At 40.0% G+C, this 19,903-nt stretch overlaps 1 protein-coding gene across 4 annotated transcripts in view; it reads right to left on the bottom strand.

The window, feature by feature from the left end:
- IARS1 (isoleucyl-tRNA synthetase 1) overlaps positions 1-19,903 on the bottom strand; it is a 92,826-nt gene that overhangs the window by 66,549 nt on the left and 6,374 nt on the right. For all 4 annotated transcript variants that reach the window (XM_053989263.1, XM_053989265.1, XM_053989262.1 and 1 more), the window contains exons 6-11: positions 18,075-18,157; positions 10,300-10,417; positions 7,663-7,810; positions 6,400-6,487; positions 2,524-2,584; positions 880-975 (exon numbers count right to left, since the gene is read on the bottom strand). In XM_053989263.1, coding sequence (XP_053845238.1) covers positions 880-975; positions 2,524-2,584; positions 6,400-6,487; positions 7,663-7,810; positions 10,300-10,417; positions 18,075-18,157 — 594 coding nt within the window. The remainder of the gene's footprint in view (positions 1-879; positions 976-2,523; positions 2,585-6,399; positions 6,488-7,662; positions 7,811-10,299; positions 10,418-18,074; positions 18,158-19,903) is intronic.

Raw genomic sequence — 19,903 nt, 5'->3', positions numbered from 1 at the left:
AAGGGAAACACCACCACAATGGATGTTCCCTTCAGCAAAATGCAGGGAAAAAAGGACGGAAGAGGATGGGCTATTTCACATGAATACAAAAAGGCCTGTTGCTAACGCCAAGTTTCTCTGGAAATTATGACAGAGCTCGTGGTCCAGGGATTGCTAATTGCTAGGCACTGCAAGTTTTTTGAGGGCATCTTTGGATAATGGCTGAAGACAGGACACTCTACAAAAAGGACAATGAGCCCAAACTAGTGCATTTAATTCAAGTGTCTAAAAACTGAAATGATTAAATCCATGACAAATTATTCCTCCTAGCCTTAAAAAAGAACAGACTGAGGGAAGGGACAATAAAGACAGAAAAAAAAAAAAAAAGAATGGAATGCAACAAAATCCTTTCACACTAAGGGATAAAGTCTCAGGACAAAAGCAGTGAAAGCATTTTCTCATTCTCTAAAAGCCCAGTAATGAAATTGAAATGCTGAAGAGGGGCAGTGTGCTGAGCAGAACTGCTGTTCCCAACCAAAACCATCACTTAGCAAAGCCTGTTTTCACTACCAGTGCCACAGATCAGCCCTTCCCAAAGCTATAGCTTCAGACTCTGAGAGAAGCTGAGCTCAGTGACATCCAAAAGACCCAGTGGAGTCTTTGTGTGTCAGCTCACACAGCACCACACAAACCAAAGCAAGGGACACAAAAATCTCCAGCCTAGCACAGGCACCAAGTGGAAGAGCTCATGAGAATACAAAGCTACATGATATTCTTACATTTTTAAGCAGCAAATAGGAAGATTTGCTTGAATCACCCTGAGAGAGTCTCCAGGAGCTGGAAAGTCAAGCAATGTGTGCTAGCCAGAATTAGCATTACAGATGTGTAGTTCATACTTACAGCACCAAAATAGGGAGCCTGATGGACAACTCCTGTGCCTTCCTCCTCCTTCACATAACCATCCACTACCACAGTAAAGGCACCTTTTTCTTTGCACTGTAACACAAAAATATGGTTTTATATAGATATATTTACACACATACAGCAAAACAGAGCTGTTCAGAACCTGGCAGAGCCACGAGCCACACAAGAGAGGGAAGAACTGCATCAAAAATCAGTGACACAGTAAAATGTGACATCCCTAACATGACTTAATGACTTCCCATAGCCCAGACACCTGTGTACTTCATTTAAAGAGTGTCAAGTATGATTAAATCTCACACCTCTCCAGAAGGCTTCCAAGTCAATTACTCCTCAATCCACAGATCTTCACACAGTCCTGTGCTTAACAGACTGCAAATCAATACACTCCTGAATGTGAGGACACAACCAAGAAAGGTACAAAAGTTTCCCTGCATTTTTGTATGTCCCCTATACCTCTGAATTAAATAAAAAATCTGCTTTTATAGTGTCAAATTTTCTTTATTTCCTCCAGAGAATAAGAGCATGGTAAATACCAACTAAAAACAGAGAGAAGAGAAAACACAGAAAAAAAATTGCTAAGAAAAGATATGACAATTTTCAGTGTGTTCAGTATACAGATAATGAAAACTAAATGGTTATTTACTATTCCTTAAAACAAAAATAGTAAAAAAATAATACTGGAGTCACAGCTGAACCAAATATGTTACAAAATATTAGGTTTGGCTTGTTCTGAAGGGAGCTATTTTGAGATAAGATTTCCATTCTAAATAAAATATTGTAGATGCCCCCATCTGCTCCTTACAAGTACAGCAGGACTCACAACATCTATCCATTCCAAACCTCAGATGCACAGTGCAATTTTCCAGATTCAGCTGTATTTGACTTGCTCTAGAAATACCAGAGCTTGCTCCCTACAGAGGTTTTCCTACCTTTGCTGATTCCTGCACATCTTTCAGAACAGGAAGTGTCTCAAATGGCCAAATCCCTTACAGGAGTTCCCAGCTGCCTGGCCAGCAGTGCTGCACCTCTCCTCTTTGAAAAATGTTACCAGTTTTTACTCAGATTTTTTTTTTTTACAACTGAGAAAAATTCTCTAGGTACTCTCCTATTGCTACATATTCTTTTATCACCAATGATGCCAGACATAATGCAGTGCTTAAAAGCTGCATCCAGATAAATCTGATGCATCAGCAGGTTTTTAGCAAAGGCTTTTAACTCTTCAGTGGGAAACATGACATGTCTGTGATTGTTATCCAAGTCATTCCCTTGTGAAGACAAAGCTGCACTTAGGAGGTAGACAACACTCACCAGATGAGAAAATGAGAGAATATTTGTTAATATGTATTTGTTAATATGTATTGAAGTTTCTCTGCAATCTGAAATCAAACTTCTGTTTATCACCCAGTGTTTACTCTGAGTGAATTTAAAACTTAAAGGAAAAAATTAGAGGAAAAAAGTCAACACTGTTTTTCAAACTTTCACCAGGATTTTGAAGTACTTTAATACAACCTGGAGTTTGTTGTTAGAACCTAAGATCTTTTTATAATATGAACAAGGAATACTCAGAATGGGTTTTTTGTCTTTATATCCTGTATCAAACACCAAACTGGTTCATCTTACCTGAATAAAATATTCAAAAAGTGGTTTGTATTTCTTGCCTTTAAGAACAATACCAGGAAACCTGAGGACAAAGATTTACAAGAACATAAAATTAACAACTTAAAAACTCGGGTTTTTTTCTTATTTACTTCTTCACCTTCCTGACAGAATTTGATTTCAGAAGATGAAAATCATTTCCTTAAGTTTACTTCCCACCTCTGTGGTAACTTGGAGAAAAACCAATGTCTTTTCATGCATCTCTGCTATCTCTGCTATAACTTGTACCTGATGGACTTCAATCAATCAATGTAAATTCATAAAGGAATTAAGCATTAATGACAAGCTCCTTATGGTAAAGCTGGGCAAGAATCTTCTGGATAAAACACAATAATCCTAACAACAAAGCCCTAAAGCTCAGCATGTCCAAGAGAACTAAATAATGACCCAAACCACCTGAAGTTTTATGTACAGAAGATTGTGACGCAGGGCATTGCAGCCTGTGAAGCTCAGATGCCTCAGTCCTTATTCTAAACTGGGCATCCAGACTCTCCACAGGCATCTCAGGGAATGATCCAACACAGACAGGACCAGCTGAGCCAGACAAGACATGGAAAGCAGAATGGAGCCTGCAGGTCTGGCTCCCTTCAGGCCCCTGACAGCAGCTGACAAAGGCAGTGATTAGGTTGGGATTTGCAGCTCAGAACTCCCCTGAAAATGCTTAAATCATCCCATTTCAGGGGGAAAATCCTGCTAAAACATAACTTCATCTAATAGATGGGCTGGCTCTCTGACTGTCTCCCAGCTGTGGTCTCTCCCTACTCTGTCCTTGATCTACAACTTCCAAACAATGGTCAAACCATAAAACACTTGACTCCTTCAGAGTGGGGGGCTCTTCAAAGCTGTTTCACTGCACAGGAAGGACCTGCAGCAGCATTTACTGCCAAGTTCAAGAGCAAGACTCCTCAGCTCAGCACACACAATATCCTCTGGGAATAAGGGAGATTTCTATTCTGAGCCTCAGCGTTGCAGATAGTTTATATGTTTTTATATTACAAACAGCCTTAGGAATGTTTGAGGTGCTTAATCAGGATCAGATGAGAGAAAAGCATCCCAGTGCTCAGCCACACAGATGTGGGAATGCTCAGATACAGAATGTGAAGCACCAGAATTGGCTTTAAAAAAAGTAGTTATACTCTTATTTACCACAAGTCAGAGAATGGTAAAGGTTGTGGATCACATTCCTGATTCTCATTTTGGGATCTGAAATACTTTGTTTGTCGAAGTCCTGAAATTCAGGTTGAAAATTTATACAGTGGTGCCTTCTTGTGACCTAAGTTATAGTAGTAAGATTTGTTTAATATCACCTCAGCAATCCTTCACTCTCAGATCAGAAACCTCTGGTTTGGATTCTTTAGAATCCAAAAAGAGACAACAAGAGAAAACAGTGTGAAGAAATTAAATGCTTAATACGCCAAAATACTGAAATCTAACACAAGGAGAGGGAAATGCTCAACAAGCACATCCCATCTACCAGTGCTAAATAGAACAGGAAGCCACTCGATGGCCAAAATTGGGGTAATACACCCAAACCAACTCATGAGTGCAAAGCAGCCAGTTCAGGGGACTTCAGACACTGAATATTTTCCATCAGACCATTCCCTGACCTCAGCATGATGCCTGGTATAGATTAAGTTGCATCAATTTCTCCCTCAAGGGCCTGACTGCTTGAGAATTTAAAAGTGAGCTAAAGGAAAAAAAAAAAGTTAAGAGCAGAAGTGGTGAAGCTCATTTCCATGAACTTAGATACTCACAGATCTAAATCTTTCACAGATCCATTCAACTACCAGCTACCTTTTAATTGTCTCACATTTCACATTTGCGAAAATCAATTATTACATAATAGGAAAACTAGAGCATGACCAAAACCAGAAAAGAAATCAGCTTGAGAAGAGACCATAGCACTAATACAAAAAGAATTAAAATATACTGCTCTGCAAAGAGATGTGCTAGCAGCCTTGTAGACAGGCAGAGGTTAAAAAAAGAGGAAAATTTAAAAAATAATCCAAGATTGGGCGGGTGAGTGGCGGTGGTAGAAACACCATTAGTCAGGGGCATAAATACAACACCTGAAATGTGTATCATTGCCTTAAAGAGCAGGCTCTTCAAATTTCTGATGAAGACACCACATCAGAAGAAGGCCAAAATGTTCTGTGCATTCCTGATATACAATGACTGCAGCCACGCTGAAGTTAAATTTGTAGTATTGCATTAAAAGAAGAATTTGGAAACAAAAGACAACAGATCAACAAATTTAATACATGAGCTATATATTGTTTCTTTTTTAAGCCTAGAGCAGATGTATTTAAAATACTTAAGAAAATAAAATGGTTTTGATAGAAGGCTTAGTTGTTAAGACACTCTGAACAGGTTTCAAAAGACCAAAAAGGAACAGAGTATCTGTATTTCCCAAGGAACTGAAGCACTGATGCACCTAAAACCCACTGAGACAGGTCCAGCAACCTGATCCAACTTCCAAGGGACTGAGAGTCTTTAGTAAGAGAAGTGCTGAAGAACATACAATGTGAATTTGTCAAGAACACACCACACAAAGCCAGAATTCTCTGGGCAGACTTGCTAGCTTAGATAGCAAGCAAGCAGATCAAATTTAGGTATTAATGTTAGTGAGAGTTTTGAAACTTTATCATTCCAATTCACACCAACAGTGGAACTGGAGGATACACCACCACTTCAAGAGAAAGCTGTTGTTAATTCAGTATCAGACCAAAAGAAAATTCCCAGTGGTGTCCTGGCAGGACCATCCTGACACTGACACTGTTCACTGGTTCCACTGATGACTCAGAGGGGAGGAAAAAGCTCCAGAGATCAGAAGTTCAGCCAAGCCTGAAGAATGAGAGCACTGAACATCATCTTTAGAAACTGAACACCAGCTTAAATTGGTACAGACCAAATGACAGATTAAGAGCATTCTCATAGAGGGGGGAAGGACAGAAAGCAATGCAGAAATAGAAAATTATTCAACTGTCACAGTGTGAGCCATCAGAACAGGAAACATTTTAAATATTCCAGGTCTGTATTTCCCTAATTTAATGATTACATACAACTGCTTGGCTGAAATATCCTCTATTTTTTCAATTTACAGCTTTCAACTGCTTGATAAAATACAAAAATAGAAATAACTGATGCCAGTGAAGATGGGGTGCTATTCTCAAAAACATTTCTAGTCTTTATTTTTTTATTGTGGTTATGTGGGGTTTTATAGGGTTTTCTGAGTTGTTTGTTTGAATAAAGTGAGCAAACAAATCTTTGTTTTATTTGACCTCTAACAGGCTGCTGGTTTGTACAAAATGTTTAAGAGAAGCCAAGACAGACATTTTGTCTAAAAGAGCTACAGAATTTAACACCTGCACCCCCTGCCCAGTCTGACCTCTTAAATAATTCCTATTTTTCCATCTAATCAAGATGAATAAGCACCCTGCAGAAAGCAATCACTGCCACTAATTAGAGAAGTAATATTTATTTGCTAAAAACAATGGGATTGTTTTGCCCATTTCCCTTTAAATCTTTACATGATGTGTAGAAGAAGGCATCTGGACCACACCTCCAGCATTTTCTCAAACTTTTACCTTAATGTAAACACAAAGGAGAGGGGTGGACTATGGAACCTTTTTTCCTCCACCATAATAGAAGGATCCAATGAAACTTTTTTCTCTTTGTAGCTTCTCATACAAGACCAATTTGTTCCAGCAAATTTCAATTCCTTTTATAGATTTTTGCAATATAAACACAGATGCAGGGAAATCCATCTTCTTAAAAACACTTAACTTCTGATCTAGAAAAACACTGAAAGCTAGCAAGTGTAACAATTGATGTACTTGCCTGTCAAGTATCTGATATTCACTGTCAGATTTGTACAGTGCCACCAGCCTGGACTCCATCAAAATGTAAATCTTCCCTGTGGCTTTATCTAAAATATAAAATAAAACAGAAGTTTCACAAATCTCAGTTTAATCCCCTCATTTGCATCATTATGAAACCTTTCAATACATGCAAGGTATTGTAACAATAAAACTGCCCAGAATAATCCTTTACTACTTCCCAGCTACTTTTTCCCCACACAGCCAGTTAAGGAACACTTTCCAAAGGCTAAGTGTAAACAGAAACCACAGGATAAAACCCAGGCCGCTGATTTTCAGTGTGCTTTGTTGTTGCAGAGGCAGAAATACCTTGTCTATTATTGCTGAGTCAAATAAAAAAATCAATTGAGAAGTTACAGTAAATTGTAACTGAAACAGAGGGAAATGATTGGAAGCTGGACAATGATTGCATAAAATCAATATTATTAAGTTGTAAGGTAATTATTGCACTTTATGCAGCCTTCCTGAGATTTGCTATTTCAATTACATGCTTGGATTTCTTTATAAAAGAAGTATATGCCAACAAAGGAAGTTAACATCCAAAATTAGTGAAATGTTATGAAGAAAACTCATTTTCTATCCCAAACCACACTGATTTCCTAACTTCAATGACAAATTTTATTCAGGTTGCTACCCTGCCAACTCGAGATCACTATCCCACAGCACTGAGCCAGAGACATCCAAACCCCACTCAAGGCCTCAGGCAAGTGAGGTTATTTCTGAAAATACACAATATTTCTTTTTAAGATGACCAAATTTATGTTAAAACTTTTGAAAACTGAAACATACTTAATTCTCTTCAAAAAAAGAAAACCTGAACACGTGGAGTTCACTGCAAAGGCCTGCACAAGCTCATGTTTAACACACAACAGATTCATGTGGCTATGTTGAAACTGGAAATTCCTACTCCCTATTTGACTTTATAAAAAAAAGGGGAGAGGTGTTTGTAGATGAAGGTATAATTAAAGACTACAAACACACACAACTATTTTTTATTATTCTTTATTTTATCTATCAGTATTTTGTAAGGAACAGTACTCTCAATGTTAAATAACAAGAGCAGAGCAGCTGGAAATCATCAGCCACATCCAAAGTGGATCTCATCCTTCAAACTATCCCTGATTCAACCCCAGGAAAGTTCAGCAAATTTAACATAAACCAGTCTAAAATACAAAACATAAGTACATATCCACAAGCACTGAAGGAAGAGGTGTTCAACACTTGCCTCTCAGTTTTACATATTGCAGTTCTGGGTTAACACAAAGGGCCAGATTGCTGGGCAAGGTCCAGGGAGTCGTGGTCCAGGCAACAAGAGCAACACTTGGATCTTCTTCCAGTGGGAAGCTCACGGTCACTGAAGGATCCTGAACATCCTGAAAAACAATTTAGTATGCCATGTTCATCTATAATGTAAAAGGTGAAAGTCAGAATAGAGCACCAGTCACTGAATGTCTCATTACACCAGTGCAGTCTGCCAGTCCAACAAGGCCACAGGGTCAAAATCTCCCATTAGCAGGGAGATTTGGGGGATTTGCTGCCAAAACGCCAAAGGAAGACAAGTGCAGGTCCTATAGGCACCTCTTATAACCCATTTTTGAAGTTTAGAACCAACCTCAAGGGTTAGGAAAACCAGCAGTTTCTCAGATACTGCTAAATAAAGCCTCTTCCACGTTTTCTTCTGCAGCCAGGGATTAGGTAGAACAGCCATCACATAAAATGATTCATCTCTAATTAAGAAGCTGTTGTTAACAAGGGGGAAGAAACATTTGGGGTACTTAAAAACAAGAGTATGTCAATATTTAAAAGTAAAAAAACCTCAAGGAAGGAGACCTTTGTCAGCTACTCTATACAACTTCACCTTCAACTGAATCCTGAAAATCCCCTGAGAAGAAGTTTTTCTTTTGGCCAACTACAACCCTATTCAGTCACTTCACATTTCACATATGATGAAAAGCTGCTTGTAAAAGCAAGTCTAATCCTGCAAATGTGAAATTTTCCCTATGAAATTCTACATGCCAGCTCAGAGGGTGCCATGCACACCGACCCGAAGCCCTAACATAGGTCCTGTGGCCTCGGCACGTCTCGTGCGAGGCGCTCTGCTTTCCATCCAGCATCATGGAACAGTTAATGGCATCATGGGACAGGCAGCTATTTATGTCTGAGCTGAGGGCTGCTCCAGAGGGAATTTTCTGCGAACATCTGGTGCAGTCAACAGTAAAACATAAATATTACATAAGCCATGGCCCGTGCTCAATACCAGGCAGAGATGGAGCTCTCGGTTCTGGCGGTACCGAGCGCGAGGCAGCACTGCAGGCTCCTCACTTTGCTTTCTGAAGCACTGAGCTCACCCAGGAGACAAAAAAGCATAAAAACTACTATGCAGGCCGACAGGTAATGGTGTTGTGCAGTGTTTTAGCTGTAAGAATTTCACCTGCAGACACCATTTCTTCAGTTGAATGCAATACCAGCTGCTGGCATTGATAACTCAGTTGTGCTTCAGCTCTGGTTCTGAACGTGTTTCTTGTGTCCCAGCTCTCAGAGGATCAATAAACAGTCGCCAAAGGCTGCTTTCCACTGTGAGAAAGGCAACAGCTGCCTCACACCCAGAGATGCCTGTGCTCACCAAGAATAAATCTTGTCAGCTCACAGACCCACAACTTCCAAACACCATTTCTGGCAGATGAGAAAAGTAATTTTTGCATGGAATGGCAGAGCAGCATCTCACCCACCCACACCTCTGGTTCTAGAGTAAGAAACAGCATCTAAATATTTCATTAAGACTCAAGAAGAGAAGAGAGCTTCAAGCTTTATGGAAAAAGAGAACATAGATATACATACACACAAACCCCCCAAAAAAGTCTTTGTTATAAAGAAAGCTCATTTATCTGAGTCTGTGTGAAATGTCAGCCAATAAGGGCAAGAAAAGTAATTATTTCAGTTGTCAGTCACAAATATCAAGATATCTTTGCAAATCTCTCTTTCATAAATCACAAACCGTTTTTTCTTCAGTATAAATACCCTTCAGCAACACTGAAAGCTCTGGTATCTCTCTGGTATCTGTGGGCTGCATTGTACTCCAAGTCTATTTAAACATTTGCTTTAAAAACACTATTTTTGGCTAGAAAACAGGCCTTTTTTAGGCAAGATATAGAGACCAGATGCACAATCTGTGCTAGCTCTCTGCTCTCACAATGCAAGTGCAAGATTTACAATATAAGGATATGGAGGCCTGGGTCAGGATTGGAAAGGATACAAAACCTCTATCTACAAACTAATGTGGCATTTGGAAAATTGGGACACAAGTTCTGCCTTCACATACCTGAACGTGAGTTTGTTGCAAGTCAGAAGTTGCACTTGCTTCATCTTGTCACTCATTTTTAAAGGAACATTTTACAAACCACAGTAAACCCTGCATTATATTGGGTAAAACATTTTCTGGTGTTTCCCAATATAAATTAATGATTCTTAGAATCATTATCATACAGCTACAGAGTCTTTGACATTCCTTATGAATCTCCTCACAGAAGATTTAAACCCTGCCAAAGACCCTCTTCTTGTCAAATGTGCACAGACAGAGACAACTGCAGCTCTCCTCTGAAAATTCAGCATGAAAATCCACCACTGCAATAAAGCCTTGACAGCACAGAGAGTTTACCACAATAACAAAACAAAACAAAAAACAAAAACAAAAAAACAAAAAAAAAAAAAAAAAAAAAAAAAAAAAAAATTAAAATTAAAAATCAAAATTAACCTATTTACCTAGATTTTTACTACCAATTTGGAGTGTAATGACATGCTTAGGTACCACCAAAGCTTTTCAAGTTCAAACAGAAGAAAACGGAGAAATCCAGTTGCAACTTACCTTGTAGTTCTGATGGGACTCAAAGTTGGACAGGGGGGTGTTGCATGCAGTTGAAAAAGGCATGACCTTAACCCCTCTATACACCAGGCCTTTGTCATAGAGCTGCTTGAAAACCCACCTGGAAGTACACAAGGAACAAGGAATGACTTGGTGTTTCACAATTAGTAAATGAAGTGCAAAATGGGGTTTCAGCTCTAGCTGTAGTTTCTTTCTGAATGACACCTTTTTTTAAAAAATCCACCATAAACTACAGGCAATATTTGCAAGTCAAAAGGCAGAGAGATAATTGATTGCAACTGCATTTCTGGCAGATTTTTAGCTTTAGCTGGTACTAGCAGCTTGGTATTCCATGCACGGGCTGCACAGAGATTAACCAGCAATATGGATTTGTGTTCCATCCAAGTACCTTCTCAGATTTCCTGAATACAAAGATCACCTGAAATTTGAACCAGTAACAAGGCTGAAATCAGTCAACTTAGACAAGAGCTGTAGTGACATGGCTGCTCACCTCTCACATGATCTTAGGTTTCTGCTGCAGCAACCAGTGCTACAGCAGAGACACAGATACAAATCAGAGTCACCTGCAACCCACCCCAAGTAAATCCTGATAATCTGACAGCATTTTCCACAGAAGGGCCCAGGGAACCATGAAAAATAATGAACTCAGTTTTCTGGTGCTGCAATTTAATGTTCTGCTTTGAACTCGCCAAGACCACAGTCTCACACCTCTGCCTAGGAAATCATCAGTACAGCCTGGAGCATAGCTGGATCCTTGTGTTTTCTTGAAATAATCAACACAGCACTTCACATTGCAAGTGACAAATTGAGTCAGTGCTCAAGGTGAATGGAAGTGGAAGAGAAACTCTTCACACAACAATTCAAGGTGTCCATGTGAGGAACAAACTCTGAATACTCCAGGGTTTCCTTAAGGATCATCAACATTTATCAGCTCCTCATGTCTCGCTGACTTGCACACTCAGTGGCACAGCCTGCAGGCTGTAAGGCAGGAGAGGGCAAGCCTTAAATAATCCTGCCAGCTTCAACTCACAAATCAGAGCTGCTGCAGAGCCTCGTCATCTTGAATTTCACAGAAAAACTGTTAAACTCTGCTGACTTTAAAAGCTCTTTTATTCAAACTATGTTTTCAAACCATCCTGATCCCTTTTCTGGGTCTCTTTGCAGATAAATAGCTCATTGCTAAGCAACCAACCCAATCCTGGCAAGCAGCACTTCTTTCTGCAGGCTGTCATTTTGTGCTAGAGAAGCTCGACCTGTATTTCAGTCAGTGTCTTGTCTTTGATGCTTGAAATTATCATCTTCAACAAAAAACACAAGTAGACTATTGCATTGATTTTATATGTGGCCCAAAATAAGAATATCAAAAGACATGCCCTGGCTTGCTGACATGGAGTCCTGTGATGCCTTAATCAGAATAATTATTACACTGCAGACTAGGCAGCTGGAGAAAATACAGAATGTCACACAGAAAAGATGTGCAGTCCACTCAGATCCATCCATGGGCCTCCAGTAAAAGTCCAAAACTCTCCTATGAGCTGTCACTAACATCAGAAAAATTATATGATCCAAAGTCTGAGATGGAAAAAGCCCTTGAGACCTTCGGCAGCATCAAGTTCTGCCACAGAGGAGCCAAACCCAGGAGTCCCTCAGAGCTGTGCACTCCTACAAAGGTGCCTTACCTTCCTTACACACAACTCCAAAGAAACCTTGTTCAAGCAAGAAATGTCACCAACAGGCAAGATGTGGCTGCCTGACCCCAACCCAAATCTGAAACATAGCAGTGAGTGACTGTTTTACAGTGGAGACTTGAAGTTTATCAACTTAGACTTGTATAAATCTAGACCAGTCTTTTATAAAAATGATCCCTGAATATAGTTTCACCAGCTTTCAGCATATAAATTTAAGCTGGCTAACTGCACAAGTTTTTGTGGGAGTTAAAGTAACTTTAAATGTATGCTTACCCCCTCAGAGCATAATCAATGCAGCCTGTGACAAATGACAGCATTCCTACTGAAGGTGTTCTATTTGCCTTTCAAAAACAGTAACTAAAACACCTATAGAAAAGGGCTCCACTTTACTTTCTATAGAACACTGCCTACTAACAGCACACAGAAACTACTCAGAGAAACACTGAATATTTAATTCAGCTGTAAATATAACTGTAAACTCAGGGAGCTGCTCAGGAAAGGTGAGCACTAGTGGAGCTGCCAAGCTCCCAATGCAGGCCAGCATCTCCCTCCTGTGGCAATCCCATCCCACTGCACTGCCTGGGCTCCAGCTGTGCACTCAGAGCAGGGATGGGCTTCAGAGCACATCCCTGCCCTAATCACCTCCCTGCCCCGAGCTCCTCACTCTTTGGAGTTTGTCACAACCTGTCCCCTCACACAGCCATTCCAGCAGAACAAACAGAATTATAGTTGAGTCAAGACTGCTGTTTGATGCCATGGCCCTCATTACCACTACACAAGCTCTTTTGTTATCTTAAAAAGCACCTAAAATGGTTTCTTTAACTAAAAAGCTGCTGGGAGCTGCTGGTGTGTGACCAGCAGAGCTGCAGAGATGATTCCCAAAGAGCTCCCTGCAGCAGTGCCCACCTGAAACACAGCACCTGCCAAAGATGAGATGGTTATAACAGTAAGAGTCACTTACAGGTGGAGATCATGTTTTGAGTAAAAAGTCATCACAATATTTTAGACAATAACCTCATAAAACATGGTTTAACCCTTATGTTTGAAGAATGTTGACACTTTGCAAGAAAGGGGCCCCAGGTTTTTAAGCCAAAATTGAAAATGCGGTGCCTTCTGAAAAAAATAATCTAAGGAAACCACAGAGTTCCTTTCTAATGAGAAAAAAAGCATCTACTCACAGAAGTGAGAAATCAAATCCTGTTCCTCTAATTCTGCTACATTTCTCCTCATATATAAATAAATTTAGTTGCATCCTCTTGGCTGTGGGAGCAGCACTCAGACCTTTACTGAAGAAAAATGCAGTTTGGGAAAAGGTGAAATTCTATGCATATTTCAGCTTCTTGTAAAGAAAGAATCTGGTCCCTAAAGGTGCAAGCAATGTTTAACTTTCAAAATGATAAGAGTTTGCTGTTCCTGAAGTGTCATGAGGTTCGAGCCCAGCCAATAACAAAGCCTTGCTCTCCCCAGAACTCCCAAAAAACCAGAACCTTCCTGCAGAGTTTGTTCATCCAACTCACACACACAGCAAATGGGTATAACCAAATTCCTGCAAAGGGAGCTTTTGTTTCCAAAAGATACTGCATCAGTCAATGCAGCACTGCGAACACCCTGGCATCCCACACAGCATCCCACATCTCTCACTACCCAAAAGCAAGCCACTTCTCAGACACCAGCATCCAGCTCACATCAAATTTGATCTTGGAGCTTCCCAAGTCCTTAATGCCATTCCTTTAAGGGATCAAGGGGCTCTGTTTGCAATGATCAGTATCTAAGGGTTTTCTTAGGGTTTGAGAACTCCAATCTTTCCAGAGAACTAACTCATAACTAACACTGACATATATAAAGTGCTTCCCCCCCACCCTTTTTTTCTTTAAAGAAAAAACAGCAGGAACTGTGAACAGTTCTGTGGCCATTAGTTCTGCTGGATCTAGAGATCTATGACTTCAACATATCCATGGTACTTTAGGTAAATGGACAAAATTATTGCTGTGTGACCTCACATCAGTTCATATCAAGAGAAAAGGACAATTTTATAGCCTCTGTAGACCCACAAAACAAATCCAAGCACAAACACCACACCATGTAAGAAGGTCTGCCATTTTCAAGTTCAGCAAACACTGCATCCTAACAGCACCATGGGAAGCAGAGCTCCTGAGGAAAAGGTTTTCCTACAACTCATGGACAACACTTGAAAAACAAGAGGAAATTAAAATGAAAGCAACATGCAAAAACAGATACTTAGGGACAAAAAAAAAGTACTCAAAAACACTGGATGTGAATCAAAAAAGCATAAGTTTAAGTGGAACATGAATTCCAATAACAAGCACAACCTATCTTTAGAATAGCAGCTTGGAAAGACAGCTCCTGAAGAAAGTCACAAAAAGTATTTCTTTGTTCCAAGGCCTTGGAATTGTTGAGTACAGAAATTGTCAAATTCTATGTTAAACTACCACTGAAAGCTTTAAAGTCCTGGCATACAAAGATCATTCTGTTCCAGGTCTACCTTCCAAGCTGTAATCTTCAGAACTATGTGTTTGTTGAGAGATTCTGGATCAAGCCAGAAATGCAAAATACCTGTATAACAGAAAACTTGAATATCTAAAACTGATGTTAGACTTATCCCAAAGATCATCCCTAGGACTGCAGTGTTTTCCTCCTCCAAAATACAGGTAAGGAGATTGGAATCTCCTTAGAGATTCCAACAAGATCCAACAAGACTGGAATGGTGAGAAGGTAACAAGGGGACTAGAGAACTTAATGCACAAAAGAAATACAAGAATGTGGGAAAAAAATACAGGTAGCTCATAGAGAAATGGACAAACCACATTTCTTATCACCAGTATCTCTCTAGAGAATCACTAGCCATGGAGTACATAGAATGCAATAGTGATTTCTACTAGGAGAAATCTATTGGGAGAATTTTTGTTCAGAGATCTGTTGCTCTGAGATCATTCTGTTTAGTGCTGAGTGCTGGGCCTGTCTCAGGGCAGGCTGGGTGTGAGCCCAGCTCTCCCTGGCACCTCCTCCCAGAGCTCTGCAACCAAGGGCTGTCTCTACCAGGCTCAGCCCGCAGTTGCTCATTTGGGCACTAGATGGTGACAGGAATCTGCTCAAGCCACCCTTCAGAGGAGCAGGAGGAGAGGCCAAGCCCTGGCATCACCCAGGAACAGCAGAGCATCCTCTCATCCCACCGGCTGCTTCCCAGGGAGAACTCACACCCAGCCCACACCTGTGCAACAACCCAGCACTGAGGACACTCATTTATAGTTATCCCAACTCCCAAAGGTTTCTTTCAGACCACCTCAGTAAGAAGTTTAAGCCCCCATCAGGCTCCTCTCCATTTCACTGCATGTGTCTTGTGACTGTACAAAAAAAGGCAAGAACATATTTCATGTTTGTGCCATGCCAGCTCAAGAACATCACTCACTGCACTGTTCCAGTGAAGGGCACTTTTTAACTGAGATTGTCCTGGCTGCAGGACAAATGGTACAGAATTAGAACTTGAAAGTTCTATTGAAGTTATTCAATATGTGCAGTTGACTGAATCTTAACATGCAAAACCAGTGCAGTTTCACCTCTCACTAACACCAACTCTCAATCCTCCCCTGAAAAATTCTGCCAGGATACCACAATTCTACCCATGAATGTTTTGTTGTAAGTCAAAATTTAGCAGGCTGAAAATTTAGTTTAGTCAGTCATCATATGACATTACATCAAAATGCCAACAAGGTAGTCATTTCCACCAGACCAATTATAAAGATGAAAAAGAAATGCTCTCTAGCATTCTGAGCTTATTAATATTGTTTTGTAGAGATACTGAACAGATGTATTTGGTGTCTGAGTCCTAAATACTTCAAATCTAAATAATTTGGATCAAATCAGCCACCACTGAAAACAACATTTATTACAAGTATTAGGTTATCTCACTGAACTCAACAGAAACAAGGAAGAAAACACCACATGCCACAAAGAAATTCCAGTTGAGGCCACTCCAGAGCTGCAGGAAAAGCTACAGACCAGAAAAAATATAACCTAAACAGACTGGTTTAGCTGATCATATGACTAAAGACAAACTCCTCACCATATTTTAACCACAAAACCTACAGCTGCCATGCCCACTACCATTTTCATAAGTTGTTGGTTTTTTGTTGTAGTTTTTTTTTTGTGTGTGTTTGGTTTTTTTGGTTTTTTGTTTTGTTTTGTTTTTTGGGGTTTTTTTGGGTTGTTTTTGTTTTTTGTTTTTGTTTGTTTGTTTTTTCTGGGCCTAAATTCAGCATTGTACATTGTACTCCCACAGACAGAATAACAACAAGGTAAAACCACTGGACAGGTCAATATGGTCTCCAGGGCAGTCAATGCAGAAATTAAGCTGCAATTTCTCTTTTTTACATAGCTGGACACCAAATTTTAGTGTCCATAGTTTAGTTTTACTGGACACCTAGAGGTTTTTTAAAGAATTTTAAAAGGAGCTCAGAAAAAATTGAATAAATTGTGAGAGAAGCATGCTTGAACCTACATGTCAAATTAACATTCCTGATGGACATGTAAAGTAACTTCAGTAACACCTTGTGGGTCTGATGATTGCCTGGCCAACCATCCAATTTATTGAATTTTTGGGAAATTTTGCATTACCCTGCCAAAAGCACCACTCTAAATACAGTGACAGAGCTCTCTTTAAGCATTATCTCCTTCAGCCCTGAGACAGTCCTAGGAGACTTTCCAAAAAAACCCCAATTTTTAAAAACAGAAAATGCGTTTTATGACATGATTTAACAGAAACTTAACAGTATCAGGAAGCAAAAAAAGTACAAAATTAAGTATGCCTACATACTTCCTGAAATCTCACTGAGTTTTCAGATCCAATATAATTTAGAGTTTGTATCAAAGCAGGCATTAGAGGAGGTGATCTCTGTAACGCAGGTCAAAGACCAGAAACTGCCTTTTAAAGAAGTGGTGGGAGAAACCAACCACCAAAAAAAGGCTTGGGCTGCTGAGAGAGACCCTGCAACTAGCTCAAGGCAGATTTGGTTTTTAATCCAATTAAACAGGATTTGAGGCGCCACTAAGTATTTTTGTAATTTACAAAATGAGGGTTTCTTGTCAGTTTTGGCTTTATAATTATGCAGGGTTTCTTCAGCTGAGTGAGTTAAACATCTGCTGCCTTCCCACCATCTTTCCAATGCTCACTGAAATCTCACTGGCACTTCAGCCCTCTGCAGTGGCTTCAGGGACATCTAAAAGGTCTGTCAATCCAGTGTCACAACTTCATGAAACTAACTACACAATTAAAGCTGATTAGTAATGCTAATATTACCAAATATTCAGTAATACTTTATTATGCACATAATTTGCTTTTTAATGGCTTTTTGTCAGCATATACCCTACTAAGCCTCTCCCTGATATCATTCTATCACCCAAAGGATTCACAGCTGCCATTTCTTCACTGTGTTAAACCAACCTGATCATCCTTAACCTGTAAGGTTGTCTTGTCTTTTGAAATTCCAACAGGCACCCTGAATATATTGCCAAAACACCCAAACTTTATTAAGCTCTGCACCAGGAGTCCAAGACAGTTGTCAAACTGTGCTGCCAAGAAAAAGATAACAGCAAATTCACAGCCTCCAAAATCAGGCTTGAAGAAGAGGTTTGGAGCTAAACTGAGCTTGGACAGTTTGCCCATTTGCAGCTGACAGTGTGAAGAACATCAAGAATGCAGAGCTAGAATGTAATTTCCTAAACCAACCAAGGACCATATTAATAGATCTTCAGAACTGCTTTTAAACTGGCACAGAGCAGTAAGATTTCAGGGCTTACTAAAGGGAGTGTTATTTTATTTTATTGCACTTTATTTTGCAAAGTCCTGATATCCTGGAGAAGGAAAAAATGGGACAGTTCATTCTGTCACTTGGACATCAAGAGATTTCACATCAATTTAATTACTCTGCCTGATGTTTTATCTGCATTTGGCATTTTCTGAACAGTTCTAGGGCTACATGGACCAACACATGTTTGCAATGAGTGAAGCCTTTCTCACATTTCAAATCCCTACAGCAATGTGTGTTCACTTACCACACAGACTCCATGAACTCGGGGTAAAGAGTTTTATAGTCATTTTCAAAGTCAATCCAGCGTCCTAATCTGGTAACACTGAACTGTTAAGACACAAAAACAGAGATTGAAAGGCATCTTAACAATGCATTGCCACAATACATTACCAATATTTATTCTGTAAAATAAAAATCAGCTGTTTTCACTGTATGTCCCATCTCAATGAAATAGATCTATAAAATATTTTAGCCTGATAATAATTCCGAACAGTGTATTCATACAGGCAGAAATAAGGAAGGAATGAAACCATGAGCATGGGTATTTAGAACCAAAGTCACACAACAGGCAAATGTGTTCAACACAGCAAAAATGGTAGATCACATGGATCATTCATCAGATAGAAATGGTGGATCACTCAAGGTTCAGCCAAGGTTCAAATGCCTGAAAATTGCTTTTCATTACAGTGGTCTCACTTCTATTTTTAAGACTACTTGTTGCAGAGACAGTGAAAACCCAGAAGTCTATCAGCTTTCAGTTCCATGAAAACATGATGTAACTTGAAGACAAAGCAATGTTGAAAGAAATTGATACATGACAAGTTATCAAACTATTCCAGGGCCAGCTGCCTTCTCTGACTTCCCAGAGCCATGAGAGGGCTGCCAAAGCCACAGGAGTGACAGGTGCCAGCCCCTGTCTCAGGAGAGGTCATGGTCACATCCAGACACTAACGAGGAATGAGCCAGCTGTGGGATTCACTGGGACAAGTGGGATTGCACAGCCATCCAAACCCCCCAGCTCTGCAGCCAGCCAAGCCAGGGACACCTGTCCTGACAGTGTCACACACAGCCCACACTGAATGTCAAACCAGCCAAGTGAACACAGAACACATGCACTCCCTCAGCTCTACATTTTCACACAACACCTGAGCTCCTGACATGGATCAGTTTCCATCCTGACCTTTAAGCCACTCTGACACACCACTAGTAAGATCCATAGCCTGGGACTGATTAGCACAAGGATTCACAAAGTTGGAGCATTATGTTTGGTCTCAGCATTGTAAGATCTCACACAGCCAAGGAACCTTTTCTATTTTTTCATAAGGCTCAAATATTTGCTAACCACTCCAGGCAGAAAAGAAACACTATCTAACAGAAACGTTGGTAATTCCTCTCCCAGCACTATTCCAAAGTATTTGAATTTATTACAAGTCAAAAGATATTTAAACAAATTTCATTATTTTTATTTATCATCTAAAATACACACATACATGCACAAGTTTATGAACAAAACAAAATACAAAATCCATTCACCACCCAAAATATCAAGTGCTTAGACTAACCAGCACTGCAAAAACACCAGTTGCTGAAGCACAGCAAGTTAAAATGTATGGAAAATGAACCACAAATGTTCCAGGTTTGGCTGGGATAGAGTTAATTTTCTTCTTCACAGCCAGTACAGTGCTGTGTTCTGGATTTAGGATGGGAATAATGTTGTTACCCCACTGGTGGCTTAGGTGCTGCTGAGTTGTGCTTGCCCTAAGCAAGGAGCTCTCAGTTTCCCAGGCTGTGCCAGCCAGGAGCTGCACAAGGAGCTGGCTGGGAGAAGAGCCAGGACAGCTGATCCCAACTGGCCAAAGGGACATTCCATAGCACAGGACCGTGCCCAGCAGAGAACTGGGGGGACTTGGCCAGGAGCTGTGAATCACTGGGCTACATATCACTCAGCAGCCAGACTGGGCATCACTTGGTTTTCCTGGCTTTTATTCCTCCCTCTCTCCTCTTTTACTATTATTATTATTAGCATCATTATATTTTATTTTGTTTCAATTAAACTCTTCTTATCTCTACTCA

This window comes from Vidua macroura, chromosome 13, assembly GCF_024509145.1.
Source record: "Vidua macroura isolate BioBank_ID:100142 chromosome 13, ASM2450914v1, whole genome shotgun sequence".
Classification (NCBI taxonomy): domain Eukaryota; kingdom Metazoa; phylum Chordata; class Aves; order Passeriformes; family Viduidae; genus Vidua; species Vidua macroura.
The sequence above is the reverse complement of the archived record's forward strand: the minus strand, read 5'-3'. Positions and strand labels throughout refer to the sequence as shown.